Source organism: Hemicordylus capensis, chromosome 4, assembly GCF_027244095.1.
Source record: "Hemicordylus capensis ecotype Gifberg chromosome 4, rHemCap1.1.pri, whole genome shotgun sequence".
NCBI lineage: Eukaryota > Metazoa > Chordata > Lepidosauria > Squamata > Cordylidae > Hemicordylus > Hemicordylus capensis.
The window spans coordinates 261765569-261782383 of NC_069660.1; the positions used below are offsets into that span (position 1 = coordinate 261765569).

General features: G+C 41.1%; 1 protein-coding gene across 8 annotated transcripts in view; it reads right to left on the reverse strand.

Moving 5' to 3' along the window:
- Positions 1–16815, reverse strand: part of TOX (thymocyte selection associated high mobility group box) — a 347867-nt gene that overhangs the window by 164389 nt on the left and 166663 nt on the right. For all 8 annotated transcript variants that reach the window (XM_053250482.1, XM_053250485.1, XM_053250477.1 and 5 more), the window contains one exon: positions 2802–2867. In XM_053250482.1, coding sequence (XP_053106457.1) covers positions 2802–2852 — 51 coding nt within the window. In that variant the 5' untranslated portion in view covers positions 2853–2867. The remainder of the gene's footprint in view (positions 1–2801; positions 2868–16815) is intronic.

Consider the following 16815-nt stretch of genomic DNA (forward strand, 5'->3'; position numbering starts at 1 on the left):
GGAAAGGGAAGTCTCTTTCAAGAGTAGCTAATAGACCTGGGTCAGGAAGATTCCTTTGTTGAAATAACATTTGGAATGTTCAGCAGATATAAGCAAACAGACAGTCATTTCCCCCTCATTAAAGTCAAAGTGGCTGGCTAAGATAAGAGTGAAAGCTTCAGTATTGATAAAAGATTTGGATTTTGCACCTATGATGCCCAAATTTCAAGCAAATAGGCAAACATTTCCACCACCCATACATAACTTGAACTTGTCTTTGTCTTCCCAGAAATTCTGGGGCACACCTGCACTTATTAAGTCCACTTTAGCAATTGACACTTTTGTCTTGTGACAATCACCTTGCCCTCCAGGGAGGCATAGCCTATTGACACTGCCCCAGGGCATGATTTTGGGCATATCCACCCTGATCAAGCCACATGGAATCACTCTGTTGGGAGCTGCTATCCATGGACTCTCACAAGGCAAGATGCAGCTGCTGCCCCTCACTCCTTCTTTCCTTCCTCACCCTGCCCTGCACCCTACTCTCAAGGAGGCTCCGAATCAAACTTTGTGTACTGAATGTGCCTAGGAATAGGTAACCCTTTCCACTCAGCCATCTCTCTCTCCCCGGACTCCTCACCAATCCCTCTCTCTCTCTTTCTGCTTTCCTCCCCGCTCCTACAATCCCAGGAGTTAAGGATTTCTAGTTAAGAACTCTTTGTAAATCTATGCATATGCAATGCTAGCCAATTTATTGAAATTCCTAGCTAGGTTCCTCTTTCTTTCTGTAACTCCCCAATTTTACTTTAAATAAAGCTTTAAAGCAGCCACACTTCCCTCATTTCCAATACAGCAGAACTACTTAAATTTAATACCAGGACAGGATCAGTGTTCCTTGTTACAGGAATTCCCAGATGCTGATGACTACAGCTCCCATAATCCCCAGCTAAAGGCCACTTTAGATGGAGATTATGGGAGATGTAGTCAACAACATCTGTTACAGGGGGAAACACTGGTCAGGACTGCACTTCTGATCTGATTAAGTTAATTTCCCCATGCAAGCCTAAAAGTATAGCTGAAGTGTCTAGCCAGTGCTTCCATGCAGTTCTGGTAACATGGGATAAGAAGATGCATCCTTTTATGGATTAGTAACTGCTCAAAGAGTAGGAAGCCAAGCCCAATAGTAAAAATAAAGTTCTTACTTCCCTTCACTGCAAGCAATAAGTCTAATGCAATGAGCCCAATGCAATTTAACTTGTTCATAAATGATCTGGAGTCAGGATGAGCTGCAATATGGTCAAGTTTGCACACATGTGTTTAGGATTCCAACCTAGATAAGATGTGTGGTAGAGATTAATAAAATTTATAGAGTAGAAAAGAGTAGAATTTTCCTACACTTCTCACAATACTGGAACTCAGTGTAACCCATTGAAATTAGGGATGTGCATGAGCTGGTTCGGAGCCTTCTCCAGGAAGCACCGAACTAGCTCGGGCGCCAGTGTTCAAGCCAACTTGGCGGGGTGGGGAACAGTTCCCTTAAAGAGAAAGTAAGGAGCTCCTTGCCTGCTTTTCAATGGGACTCCTCCACACCTCACCAGCAGCTGAATGAAGGGTTCGTGCACATCCCTAACTGAAATGCATTGACTGACTGATTGGTTTGGCACCAAAAAAAGTACTTCATCATATAACTCAAAATTAAAATTTAGTGATGGCCACTGGCTTAAATGGCTTTAAATGGCATTAAAGACAAATTAATCCAAAACACACCAATAATTCTTATCCATGGTAGAGAAATGTAACCTCTAGTCTCAAAGCTGGAAACCCATGGAATATCAGTTGCAGGGAGAAGCAGGCAATGGCATGATATGGCTCACTTATTGTTGGAGGTTTCCAAGAAGCATGTCTTCTGCCTCGTCTGGTGGCAACTCAGAGGTGAGCCTTCTCTGTAGTGACCCCAGGGCAGTGGAACACACTTCCTGCTGAGATTAGAGCTGCGCCATCACTGATGGCTTTTCTCTTCAGCCAAAATTTTAAGTTCAAGTTTTAGTTTAGTTGAATTTTATTGTTTAATTTTACATTTTATATATGTTTTAAATGTGTTAATCTTTTGGTTTGGTTTGGTGTGTTATTGTAAACCTCCTAGAGACTTTGGCATTAGGTGATATATAAATATGTGAAATAAATCAATCACGTGGTTGGTCACTGGTTAAACAAAACAATGAACTGCAAGGATTTCAGCCTGATTTAGCAGGACCCATGTTTTCATGTTATTAATTTATTTTGTCATTTTTGACTATTTGTATTTGTAAAACTACCCCGAGGGCCTATGTAAGGGTGAAAATAATTAAACAAATGTGACAGGGGAGAAAATAATTAAGTAAATAAAACTAGCTTTTAGCAAAATCTACCTGCCCCACAATTTAATAAGCTACCCTTCATTTGAAACAGGCCTGTGATACATATAACAATTTGTAGCACCTGTAGTTTATAATGATTGACTTGTCTGTAGTCAGATAAACAAATAGCATGCACCTGTAAAGACTATTTCCTAAAGGTAAAACAACTGCTTAGGAATGATCATGCTGGCAAAACAGCTGCTTGCTTTCTGGAGAGCAAACGAGGTAGTATCTTCAACAACTGCCAACTCTAGTGTTTTATCAGTGCTATCTCATTAGCTAGAAACAAGGCTTAAATGCTTTGTTTATAAATTATGATTATTTCTGATTGCAGCAGTTACTGATAGTGCCACTCATTTGCAATGCAACTCTTTGAATTTGTTTAATTACAATTTGAAACAAGGCAGAGAAGATTAATTAACCCACCTGGCTGGCTGGAACATACTCCTGGCTTGGTTCTGTCATACTCATATACATGTTCTCACCGTCAAACTGCAAATGAAATATACATATATAACTATTAAAAATGGCACCTTTAAATATTTTTAACGTCAAGTGGCAAATAGAAGTCATAAAAAATTACAGCTTCATTTGAAAAATATGTAATTGCACATGCACATCTTGTCTTTGATATTCCTGCTATCATCCTTATTGACCCTGGATGTCAGTGATTAGGAGTAATTAGTGCTCTAGTAATTACAGCAAGCAATGAATGGTTTCCTTTCTTCCACAATCTGTTTTAAAACAACATGGCTCATTTTGTGCACCATGTATACATATTACTGTTGGTAGTAATGAAGTAGTAAGCATACTCAACATTTTTTGATGAGGAGGAGGATAATAGAAAAACTACTTAATAGATTCTAACTTTCAGCCTGATAAGGAACAATTTAAAAGCAAATTAAATCCTACGTTAATGAAATGCCCATTTAGAAAATAAGAAAAGGTAACAGCAACTCAAAAATGCATAAGACAACAGTTTGCTTGGTGAGAGTAGTACTACAATTTTCTCTCAACTCTTATAATCAAAATTATCATTCCAGTGAAACAGAAATTTTATTACTTTTCTTCCCTTAAACACAGCTTTGTGACAAAAAATCAAATAGTGTGAAGCCAATTAGGAATTAAAATATAGATGCAAGTGAGATACAAACTAGTTTGAATCTGCATATATGATGTCACCAGTGACACCATCAACCCTCTAGATTAGAACTTAGTGTATACAAGCAAGGAAATGTAGAATTATTGATGCCGACTTCTTAACCAAAGTGGAAGCATCTTCTGGAAGCATAAGATCAACAAGTAAGCACAGAATTTAAAACATAGTTGTGGGTTTAGCTGATATTTAGTCAAAATCTTGCCTGGATTTCATGAGTTCTCGTAAAATGTTATTTTATTTCCTGAAAAACCCACTTGCCACATACAGTATCTTTCTTGAATCATTGGAGTCTGGCACCTTCTAGACTATTCTAAGCAATAAGGCGGGGTAGCCAACTAAGTCCCATCACCCCCAGCCCTAATTTATTACAGGTGGGGTTGGGGTCATAGCTCAGAGGTAGAGTTAATCGACTTTGCATGCAAGACCCAAGTTTAATCCTTGTCATCTTCAGGTAGGACTGAGAAAGACCTTGGAGAAACAGCTACCAGTCAGTGTTGTCAATGCTAAGCTAAATGGACCAATGGTCTGATTCAGCATGGCAGCTTCTTATGTTCCTATGAGTTGTGGCCAAACAATAGCTGGGCAGCCTGAGGTTTGCCACCCAGGTACCCGATATAAGTGGCCAAAAATTGTGACCTTCCCCACCACCAACAGAAGTAAAACGCTGACAAGTGGGTGGGAAATAGAATAAAATCTAAGTGAATCTGCCCTGCAATCAAGCAAAAAACAAGAAAACAGCCCAAACCCATAACTCTATGTGATATCTCCCTTCCTTCTCATTTCCTCTGGGGAAATGGGCAGGACTCCACATCATACCCCCGATCTGACCCCGCATCTCTCTGTTCCTCTCCACATTACTGGCTGGCTAGGTGGTCAGGCTCAGGCCACCCCTTCCCACAGTCTGACTGACAGACTGGGCAGCAAGGGCAATTTCTGACACTGAGCATCAGCCAGCATCCCCCTCATTGCTATCATCCAGGCTGAGGGAGGTCTGAACTGAGTCTGGAAATATTGTGAGCTAGTCAAGCGGAGAGGACAAAGGACAGATCCTGCCCGACATTTGTCCCCTTCCCTTTCTGGAGAGGGAGCCAATAGTGTACACCCCTAATGAAGACAGCCACATTTCTTTACTGTATTTGTCTCATTTAAATATGAAGTGGGGTGCATTTAGGGAGTTGGAGCTTTTAGCTGTTGATATGGGGAAGAGATGCCATACTTCAATGAAATATTTTACAAGAGATCTAGAGCCTCTCCAGATCTCTTATAAAAGTGTAGGATTATTACCCATCTTTTCTATGTTTTTTTCTATGGGAGAACATGGTGGAACATGGCCCTGTGGAAAATAGCAGCTTGGTTGGTTTCTCACCATGGAATTTCACACGTTCTTCAGCAGAACATAAGGTGGAGGGTAACACCCTGATAATGGGCAATTAAATTCATTTATTCACTGTGCAGGATCCAGACAACATTAGTTATGACTAAATCCAAGAGCAATTAATCACTGGTCATTACTAATGGTTTATTTATTTCAGTGGCGATTAGTAATGACTTATTGAGACTGGATACTGCTCTCTGTGACTTGAAAACCTTTTTGACTCTGCAGTAGTGACCCCAAGCTTTAATTTGCCTGTCTTTAATTTGCCTATTAGTCTGCCCCAGAGCTTCAACAGGAAAACAACCTGGAATGGCCCTGCGCCTTCCAAAATTCTGCTGCCTTTGATGAAAATGCTCACGAAATGTGTGTGGGTTTAGTCTTAAATATTTGGAACTGTGCTGTGAGATTCAGGGGACACATGACTCAAATCTACATAAACAACCTGTGTCCACTAGGGATGTGCACAAACCGGTTTGGAGGTCCTGTTTTGGACCTCTGAACTGGTTCGAAGGACCGGTGGCTTGGCCGATTTGATGGTGGTGGGGGGTACCTTTAAGAAGCAGGGAGGGTGCTCTTACCCCTCTCCCCACCAGCGCTGTGTTAACAAATGGTCCACTGGGGCGGCAGTGCACCTCCTTGCCGCCCTGGTGCGCATTGAACTAGAAGTGTCCGGTGCGCACACACACGTATCAGACACTTCCGGTCCTCTGGCAAGGAGGTATGCTGCCGCCCTGCAGGACCGTTTTCAAACACAGTGCCAGTGGAGGCAATGCAGTGGGGGGATAAGAGCACCCTTCCTGCTCCTTAAAGGTAAACCCCCTGCCATCAAACTGGCTGCCGCCAGTTCCATGAACATACCTAGTGCCCACCCTCCACCCCATCACATGTATGTATGTATGTATTTATTATATTTATATTCCGCCTACTATATATATGTAAACATAATCCAAGTTACAACAATTAAAACTTTCATAGAACAATTAAGCAATTCACAGAATAAAACCATTAAGCGGTTTAGAACTAGTTTTAATTAAAAGCCTGAGAAAACAGGTGCTTTAGAAGCAATCAGAGATGGAGAAGCTCTTATTTTGACAGGGAATGAATTCCAAAACCTTGGGGCAGCCACAGAGAATCACAGGCACCGCAACCAGATGACCCGTTGGCAACTGTAACCAGATCTCTCCATATGATCTTAATAGGCAGCAGGTTCATGACAGAGGTACTCTTAAGTACCTCTCTTAAGTACCCTCTTAAGTTATTAAAGGCTTTATAGGTAATGACCAGCACTTTGTACTTAACTAGGAAACATATCGATAGCCAGTACAATTCTTTAAAAATTGGTGTTATATAGTCCCTTTGGGTTGTCCCAGAAACCAACTTGGCTGCCGCATTCTTTACCAGTTGTAGTTTCCAGACTATGTACAAAGGCAGCCCCAGGTAGAATGCATTACAGTAGTAAAGCCAGCATATTACTAGCATATGTACTACTGTTTTAAGGTGATTTGCCTCCATAAATGAGCATAGCTGACATATCAGCCAAAGCTGAAAAAAAGTGCTCCTGACCACTTCCTCAATCTGAGACACTAGAGAGAGTTTTTGATCCAGAAGCACTCCCTAGGTACTTGATCTTTTGGGGTGAGTGTAACCCCATGCAGAAGAGATAGATCTAAATTATCTCTTGCGTCTTGACCTCCCACAATCAGTACCCCCTTCTTATTTGGATTCAACCTCAGTTTGTTATTCCTCATGTAGCCCATTACTCCCTCCAGGCAGGCATTTAGGGAAGTTATGCCATTTCCTGATGAAGTTGATATGGAGAAATAGATGTGGGTGTCATCAGCATATTGATAACACCCTGCACCAAATCTCTTGATGATCTCACCCAGTGGTTTCATGTAGATGTTAAAGAGCATCGGAGAAAGTATGGAGCCTTTTGGAACTGCATACATAAACTCTCACTTTGCAGAGCAACAGTCTCCAAGTGAAACCATCTGGAATCTATCCAAGAGGTAGGAAGAAAACCACTGTACAGAACAGTGCCACTTAATCCCACCTCCCTCAGGTGACCTAGAAGGATACCAGCATTGATGCTTTTGAAAGCTGCTGAGAGATCCAAAAGGATCCACAGAGTCACACTCCCTCTGTCAATACCCAATTGGAGACCATCCAGCAGGGCGACCAAGGCAGTCTCAACCCCATAGCCCTCTTGAAAGTCAGTTTGAAATGGGTCTAGATCAGGGATTCTCAAACTTGGGTCCTCAGGTGTTATTGGACTTCAACTCCCATAATCCCCAGCCTCAGTGGCCTTTGGTTGGGGATTATGGGAGTTGAAGTCCAATAACACCTGAGGATCCAAGTTTGAGAATCACTGGTCTAGATAATCAGTTTCCTCCAGGAATGTCTGGAGCTGAGAGACCACCATCCTCTCCATCACCTTGCCCATCCATGGGAGATTACAGACAAGCCTATATTTGCCTAACTCCAAGGGGTCCAATGTGAGTGGTTTCCCCCCAAATATGGTCTAATAATCGCCTCCTTAAGACAAGACGACATCCTACCCTCCCTCCGAGAAGCATTTATGATGTTTACCAGACCCTCTCCAATAATCTTTTAGATATTTAGATTGTTAGATACAATAAGCCAAGTTGGGCAAGGGTCAAGAGAGCAGGTGGTATGACACAAACTAATTGTCCACATTAGACTCCTTTCTGAGATTTATTATGTAATAAATTTATTGTGCCAGCAAACTTGCCAGGTACTTGCTCAAGTAAATGTCAAGTAACATATAACCTGAAAAATCAAGTTTCTTTTAATGATGACAGCAAGAGAAGATCTTCCCTTTACCTTCTACAAGTATTATCTGAAAAGTAATACTTTGTCTAGAAATATCTGACACCTGAACAATTCTGAGGACACCCCTGTCTCATATTTTGGAATCAGGTAATCACTTATCTAGAAATTGTAGAGGTGGTAAAAGACGACTGCAGGGAGACATGATAGAGGTCTATAAAATCATGCATGGTGTGGAGAAAGTGGATAGAGAGAAATTCTTTTCCTAGTCCCATAACACTAGAACTAGGAGTCATCCCATGAAATTGATTGCCAGGAAATGTAGGACCAACAAACGGAAGTACTTTTTTACACAATGCATAATCCACTTGTAGAATTCTCTGCTACAAGATGTGGTGACAGCCAACAGCCTGGATGGCTTTAAGAAGGGACTGGATAACTTCATGGAGGAGAGGTCTATCAATGGCTACTAGGAGGGCTGTGGGCCACCTCCCGCCTCGAAGGCAGGATGCCTCTGAGTACCAGTTGCAGGGGAGTAACAGCAGGAGAGAGGGCATGCCCTCAACTCCTGCCTGTAGCTTCCAGCGGTATCTGGTGGGCCACTGTGCGAGACAGGATGCTGGAGTAAATGGGCCTTGGACCTGATCCAGCAGGGCTGTTCTTATGGTACTTTTTCAAAAGAGCTGTGCCTTTTAAAAACTTGATTAATGTACCTTGAAGCCAGCAAAATATGCTGTACACTTGGCAAATGAAAATATGGCAATATTACATCTATAATCACACAGCAAGATTCTTATCTGCAATTTCATTCAGTTGTGGGGTTTTTTTTTTTAGCCAAGTCACAAAATATTTAGCAAAGTATACGACTCGTTGATATGCAACTTAGGCAGTAATCCTATGCTCACTAATTTAGGAGTGAAATCCATTGACACAATATGGTTCTACACAGAATCCATGTGTAGAGCTGAAAGGGGGTTTGCAGGGAGAGTAGGCTTGACCTGCTCTCCCCGCAGATGAGCAGGGAGCCCTTCCTGGGTGGCCAGATTGGCTGCCCAGACAATTACCAGCTCCATCACAGAGCTGGTTGGGGTGGTGGGTTTCGTGGGCCTCCTGGGCCCTAGGAGTTCCATAAGGCACCATGTGAGTGAACGGTGGCTTTTGGGGAGCCTCCCAACACTGGGAGGCTTGTTGCAGCCTCCCATTCAGGAGGCTACTAGTGAGTCGTCATGGCATGGAGCTGTGCCACAGTGACACACGGTCATTTCACCCACTTTTTGGGGGTGCCCTCACACCCAGGTTAACCCAGGTTAAGATGTGGGCTCCATAAGTAGGCTTGCCACTGAGCTGCTGCCGGGAGCTGCGGAGCTCCCACTGCTGCTGCACACGAGCAGCAAGAACCAGGTTGGGCTCCCTTAGCCCAGTTCCTGCTGCTTGAGAGAACAGCTTCCGTGACTGAGACCATTGCACTAATGTCTGAGCATGTATGTATAAAATCAGGCTGTTAAACCAAAGTTCTTTTTAAACGATAATTTATCATCAGAACAATAGCTTAACCAGGCTGTGTATCATAGCCACAAATTTCAATCTCTAACAAATAGAATTTACGTATACAAATTCTGTAGAAGACTGGGAACAGCTTTGTAAACAACCAGTGAGAGAAGCACTACTAATGTGAAGAATCCCCATCTGATTTCAAAAGCAGTAATTCTGAAGAAATAAAATCCAATCTGAGCTATGCTGTTAATATTTATTGAACTATTTTAATGTATGCAGTCAGTTTTAGGGTTACAGAGTGCTATATCTCAAAGATATGATGAAACAAATGTCAGCTAGAATGCAAGGTATGTGAACACCAATATATAACAAGGCTTTATATAATATTCCGGTAAGTAGAATTTAAGGAAGAAGAAAAATAATACGTGGGAGTTGCTAAAATGGAAGACTATTCCACCCAAGGAGAGCAGCAAGAAATATCGAGCAAGATCTAGACTTAGTTGTTATTAATTTCAATTGGAATTGATGTGACTTCATCATGACTTAGTCTGGATCCTGCCCAGAGAAAACAGACACAATGTCATATAGTGGTTAGAGCGTTGCACCAAAGAGACCTGGGGTCAAATTCCTAGTCAGTGTGATGTTCACTGGGTGAACTTGGGCCCAGTCATAATTAGTTTGCCCATCCTACCTCACAGGATTGTTGTGGGGATAAAATAAAAGAATAATATAAGACACCCTAAGCCTCTTGGATACAAATCAGAATAAAACTGTTTTATATAAACAAGGATAAAGGTTAAACCAAGGGTGAGGTCAAGAAAACTATGGTGAAAGTAACATTAAACATTTTTTCATAGCTGTACAGTCAAGTATAAAATTATGCTATGTATTTTACAAAGGACAGAAGCTGAAATTTATAATGTGATGTGGGATGGATATACCAAACAAAACTGAAATTTGTGATGCTTTCATTTAAAAAAATTTTTTTAAGAGGGAGGAACATTGCACCAATGTATGTGTGTATACCCATATAAAGAATTATGCATATGAACAATTATGTTGCATGCTCAGAATTTCCAAATTGTAAATGTACAAACTGCCTTAAGACTAACCTATTTTCCATAAAGGTGAAAGATCCTAATACGTGCACTTATGGCCCTATTCAACCACTATGTCCATCTTCACCAGAATTCTCAGTTCAAAGAGTTTTAGATTTATATCAAGAATTTATTATAGAATTAGAATTTAGATTTATTATCAAGAATTTATCAGGAAAGTTGATTCTAGCCATTCAGGCTTGAATCAAGATGATCTTCTAACTGCAGTTGTTAGTTAATTTAGCAAAGCTAGGATGATTATAGTCACCTTAAGTAAGCGCAGTGGGGAAATGCTTGACTAACAAGCAGAAGGTTGCCAGTTCAAATCCCTGCTGGTGCTATATTGGGCAGGAGCGATATAGGAAGATACTGAAAGGCATACTGCACAGGAGGAGGCAATGGTAACCCCTCCTGTATTCTACCAAAGAAAACCACAGTGCTCTGTGGGTGCCAGGAGTCAAAATTGACTTGACGGTACACTTTACCTTTAACTTAGGCTGATTATGTTATCACCAATTGCTGTTTATATATGATTAAGGTTCACATTGGATTGTCAGACTATATTGCTGACAATGCTAACCATTTCACCCCATTCGCCCCACTGCTGACCATTACAATGCACACTCATATGCCAACCAAGAATAACATTTCATGTAAATGATAAAATGGCTTCTAGTCCTGGACATTGTATCCTACAATAAATTTGTTAGTCTTCATGATGCTACAACTTAAAACTCTTTGTTTTTCATCTTGGACAACATTTCCACTTGGAAAACAAAAAGTTACACTGCAGAGAGAGCCAAGAGGCTCCCAATTGCTATAACAACTGATATGTTGTTTCTCTGCACAATCTAGGCTTATAAATACCCTTGGCTCAACCAACTCCAGTTTCTTGGACTAGTTCTGGAATTAAAAAGAAAGAGATGTTTTGGCTAGCTCCCTTTTCCTTGTTAATTTTATTTCACTTTCCTCCTAGCCAAAATGTCTAAATATTCGATTTGGGCTCTTGACAGTTTTACCAAATGGCAACATGGAAGAGTTTGAGCTCATTACCAGTAAACGAATCTGAAAAACTTCAGTGAAAACTAATGGCTCTGCCATTAGGTCACTACTTGCCACTAAGTCATAAAGGGTCAATCAGACATGACATTCAAAATATCATTTGTGCGTGTGTGTTTTCTTAGTATAGCAGCCTCAGGAACCCTAATTAGTGGTGTGCATGGCACTGATGCCTGCCGGTTCAAAGGGGAGGGTCTCTTTAACGACAGGGGAGGGTGCTCTTACTCCTCCACCGACACTGCCTTTTTAAATGGTCTGGTGGGGCAACAGCATACCTCCTTGCCACCCTGGTGCCTCCTTGACCTGGAAGTGTCCAGAAGTTGCCACTGCGCATGCGCACATCATGACATGCACAGACACATCACGCTTGCTCAGGCGCACGGGCAACGGCAACTTCCACTCACTTCCAGTCCAAGGAAGCACCGGGGTGGCAAGGAGGTATGCTGCTGCCCTGCCAGACCATTTTAAAAGGCAGCGCCAGCACCCTCCCCCATCCGTAAAAGAGATTCCCCCCAACTTCGAACTGGCCAAACTGCTGGTCTTTCGAACTGGTTCCATGCACATTCCTAACCCTGATCAGGACCAAAGGAGCACCCTTTCCCCTTGTACCATGGTCCCTATGAAATGTTTCCTCTTGAGGGATTATAACAGCTTCAGAAAGAGGAAACATTCTCATCAGGAGTGTAGCATGAGAGGAAGGGGTTAAATGCACCCTCATTGTGCATTCTGATCAGGATTCCCTTTTCAATTAAGAAAAAAACACGGACAAAAATACACATTTAGCATCAGGCCCAGTTTAAGTCAAGACCATCTTGTAAATTACCATACCAAAGAGCTTTGGTTGTAGAGTATAAAGAAGTCTTTCCTTCATATCATGTCTCCAACCATCGGGGGAAATGGTTTTGCTAGCTAGCACTCAGCCCCAAAATTCTGTTACTGGAAGAGGTTCACCATTGGCAGTAATATTGTGCTGTTGTTGTTGTTGCTACTACAGAGTGCCTAACAAGAGGGTGATATGGATGTGTATAAATTTATTTTTTTGATTCAATATGTGCCTGACTGGAATCACTCCTGATTTGTTTTGTATCCGAATCTGTCCCCCCAAATCATCCCAGATTCAATTTGGATTCGATTCAATTTGATTCAGATTCAAATCAATTCAGATAACTCATAAAGGTCCTGGGGGCACCAAATTTGGGTGGTGGGTAGGGCCCCATGGGTGCTACCTTCCACCCAAATTTCAAGGTACTGGGGCACTTGGTTAAAAATATTTTTTAAGTTTTTACTGATTTTGTATATTTCCACCATAGGAAATAATGGGGATTTGAAGTTGCCCTATGCTAACCCTAAAGTGGATCCCCAGCTTTAATTTGTTTTTTAACATATCTTTTTAAAGCTAAGCTCTAGCCCTTGTAGAAGTGGAGTTAAGGAGCAAAATGTGCAGTCATTATTTTTCAAGTGTTTGGATTCTTTAGTGTATAATAACTTTTCCTCATAATGAATCTCTATGAGGATTCATTGCCTACCCTTTCTTCTGTTTATTTTGACTGTATTTGAACAGTGTCAACTGCAATGTGTCAACTACACCCCACACCAACACACTGGGGTAAAGTTAAAGTTTTGCCATTGAGTAACTGTTGACTCCTGGTGACCACAGAGCCATGTGGTTTTCTTTGGCAGAATACAGGAGGGGTTTAGCATTGCCGTGTAGTATGAGATGATGCCTTTCAGAATCTTCCTATATCGCTGCTACCCAATATAGGTATTTCCCATAGTCTGGGAAACATACCAGTGGGGATTTGAACTGGCAACCTTTTGCTCCCTAGTACTCAGTTTAATTTTTAGGGATTTTTGAAGTGTTTAGATTCTTTGGTGTCTTAATTACACACCTTCATTTCTTCTGTTCATTTTGAACCCACTGCTTTGTGGGTGGGGGTGGGGAATTAGTGGCATCCCATATGCCAACTACCCTCCAACACACAAGCCACTGGGTACTCAGTTTATAATTTAGGAAGCTTTGAGGTGTTTAGACTCTTTGGTGTGAAATGAATCCTCATAGGGATTCATTATGAGGAAAGGTTATTAAACACCAAAGTCTAGACACTTGAAAAAATTCTTAGAACATAAAACTGAGTAGTACCCCACTGCCCTGCGGGTGGGAGGGGGTGCAGTTGGAACATGGCAGTTGACAGCTGGCACTGTTCAAAGACAGTCAAAATGAATAAAATAAATGAAGCTGTGTAATGAATCCTCATAGGGATTCACTGAGGAAAAGTTATTATACTCCAAAGAATCCAAACTCTTGAAAAATAGTTACCACACATTTTGCTCCATAACTCCACTTCTACAAGGGCTAGAGCTTAGGGTTTTGTTTTGTTTTAATGAAAGCTGGGTATCTGGGGAAAATAATAGAAGGAATCCGAATCTTGAAGCAATTTGAGTAGAATCTGGATCAATTTAATTTGGACCCAAATTTAGCCAATGGACAACAGGGGCAATTTGTTCTGTCTCCAAACAGCCCGAATCAGCTAGATTCGGGTACAAATTGATATGTACCCGAATCGATTTTCACATCCCTGGAGAGTGATATGTAATTACTGTAGGATTTGCACTTTGCTGGCAAGTGGCAGTGCAAGGAAAATCTCTCCAATTGCTCATGGTCAAAGATTGCATGTACAGAGTCTTAACTGCTAAGGCTTGTTCATATCACTTGATTACTCAACACTTGATGAAATGCATCTTTTTTTTTTTTAAAAAAAAACTATATTCTTTTTCAAATGACAGAATGAGGCTACACACACACACACACACACACACACACACACACACAGAGGCTAAGGGAGCCCAGCCTGGTTTTGCACATGTGTATGAACTGCCGGGATAGAGCCTGATCCCGGTGGCTACATGGCGGCAAACCTGCTTAAGTAGCCTCCTTTTAAAATGAGGTCAAGGGAGCAAGCGCTTCCTTAACTTCATTTATTAGTGCGGCTGGCACACACGGTGGGGGAGGGGACCCCAATAATGCACTACGCACTCATGTGGTTCATTATTGGAGCTCTGGGGGTAGGGCGGTGAATCCTGGCACCTTGACACTTGGTGCTGCAGGAAGCAACCACCAGTCATCTGGGTGGGAAATCTGCCGGCCAAGGAAGCAAGAACAATCATCTGTGGGAAGGGTAAGTGTAATCCGCTTTCCCTGCAGACTACCCCGGATACCGCAGGTGTTGTTTTAGATGCCCGCAGCATGGCATCTAAATGTTACCCTGCACTGCATGTCAACCAGTGACTAATACACAGTCTAATGCTGCATTAGCACAAACATGTTGTACTAGTGCCAGGATGTTGCGCTAGCTAGTTCTGCTAAGTCAGGAGCTTACAGCCTAGACAATGGTGCACCAGTGCAACACTGCTTGTGCAACCTGTGGGATGCTTCCTGCTGTTCAATTTCTTCCTCAGTTCATATATGTTCTAGGAATGATGCAAAGCTATCCACTGTCCTTGTTGTGCAAGTGCAATGTTCCACAGGAGACTGAGCAACAATGAGCTCAGCTAGGTGACCTTCTTGTATCTTTGTTTGTTGCACCAGTGCATCACTAGTTTGTATGTCAGCCAGTGACACTAATTGTGAATCTTCAGAATAATAACTCACATTAATGTTCCAAAGCAACTGAAAATTGATCTGTATAATTTTGTATCCATAAGAGATGGTATTTTAAGATAATGTCCTACAAAAATTGAGTTTTATAAAATATAAGACCCAACCATGGTTAGGGATGTGATTAAGGATACACCTAATTACACCACTTAGCGAACACATTTTGATTACTTATGCCTTGTCATTTTCTACAAGCATAAACTATAATACTTCTTGTCAGGAAGTTCTTTAGGTTTCTTTCTCATATAATTAAATTAACGTTGCTAGTGAATAAAGGTATCCAGATTTCTGAAGTGTATCTAAAACTTGGAAAAGTTCCAAGCTATTGTTTTCAATCTTCTATCCAAAATAATTTATTTACATTGATGATTTATCAGGGTTGTATTTTCTTTTAAAAATAACCTTATATTTTCTTATAAAAAGCCATGTGCCACAATTATGAAGAGAGCGATAACCCATTAAGCATAAGCACCTGCTGATTTATCTGTATTTTAAAACATAGGATTTTTTTTTTTTGCTGTACATTTTAGCCTGTACTAACTGCATAGTACTACTAATCCTGAAAAAGCTTTCAAAAGTGGGCATCATTTTTTATAAGACCCAGATGCAGAGTGAGTAATTTCTTAATGACAAGAAAGGGTGACATTTGCAAGTCAGAGATGGTAAAATGTGGATAAAGCAATGATAGATTGCAGAAGTAAATCATCTAGTGATTAGGCTAAAGAAAAAAACTGATCTTGTTATGGAAACCATTATAGCTAAAAACAGAACAGCTCTGTAAACAGGACGTCATTATAAAACTGAAACAGTCTCTTCTTATATGAGATGGAGATGAAAATCTACATCTCAACTCTAAGATGCTGGTTTGTGACAACACTTCTAATAAATCCCAGCTTTTATATTTAAAAAAGAGAGTAATCCTCACAGATACAAGGTACGTTTGAGCCCCAAATGGAACTCTTTTTTTTTTTTTAAGGGCAAAATGTTAGCCTCATTCACACTATCATATGAAACTAGGTTTAATGTGGATGACCAACATCAGTGTGCTTGTATGAACCTAATCTTAAATGGGAATCTTAAATTCATCTTGGGCCATCAATCATCTTGGCATGGGTTCACACAATCATGCGAATACTGGTAACCCACATTAAATCTAGATGTGAACAATTGTACTAACCAGGCCAGTAGTTCTTTGCAAGCCTTATACTTCTGCATACATGTTTACCTGAATGGTGGGGGAGGAGGAAATACTGGCTAGTCCTGCACTTACATGCTCCAGGGCCATGCCTCAAATTCTCCCCAGATTTAGTGCTTGTCTTTAGGGGCAAGTCCTGAATGCAGGGAACACAGAAAGAAACCTTCCAGATCTCTGCGCTGGCCTCTGCAGACAAGTACCAGATGCGAGAAAAGGTGGGGATGGGGTGGGATATGCCATGAATTGGATTGGTGAATTTATCTTCTATGTGAGTACACTACCCCAAGAACAGAACATATGAATTGGGCTAAAATGTTTTCCATTTCCAATAATTTTGACCTGTGTGGTGATGATTCCCCCCACCCCACACACAGACACCTTTTTCAAGGAAGTTAAAAATTACAATTTTGCGTTCAGTTCCAGTTCAGACAGTAACTTAACCAGTTTACACCCTATAGACCCGCAAATTCCTGGCGACTATTTTACTGGCTTATATTTTTGTGTATATTATAGGATATCCTTTTAACGCTTTTATTACCTTAAATGATGACTGTCATGATTGTCTATGTTTTAAAATCTTTTAAAACCTTTTCCTACTTTATAAGCATGCAACACG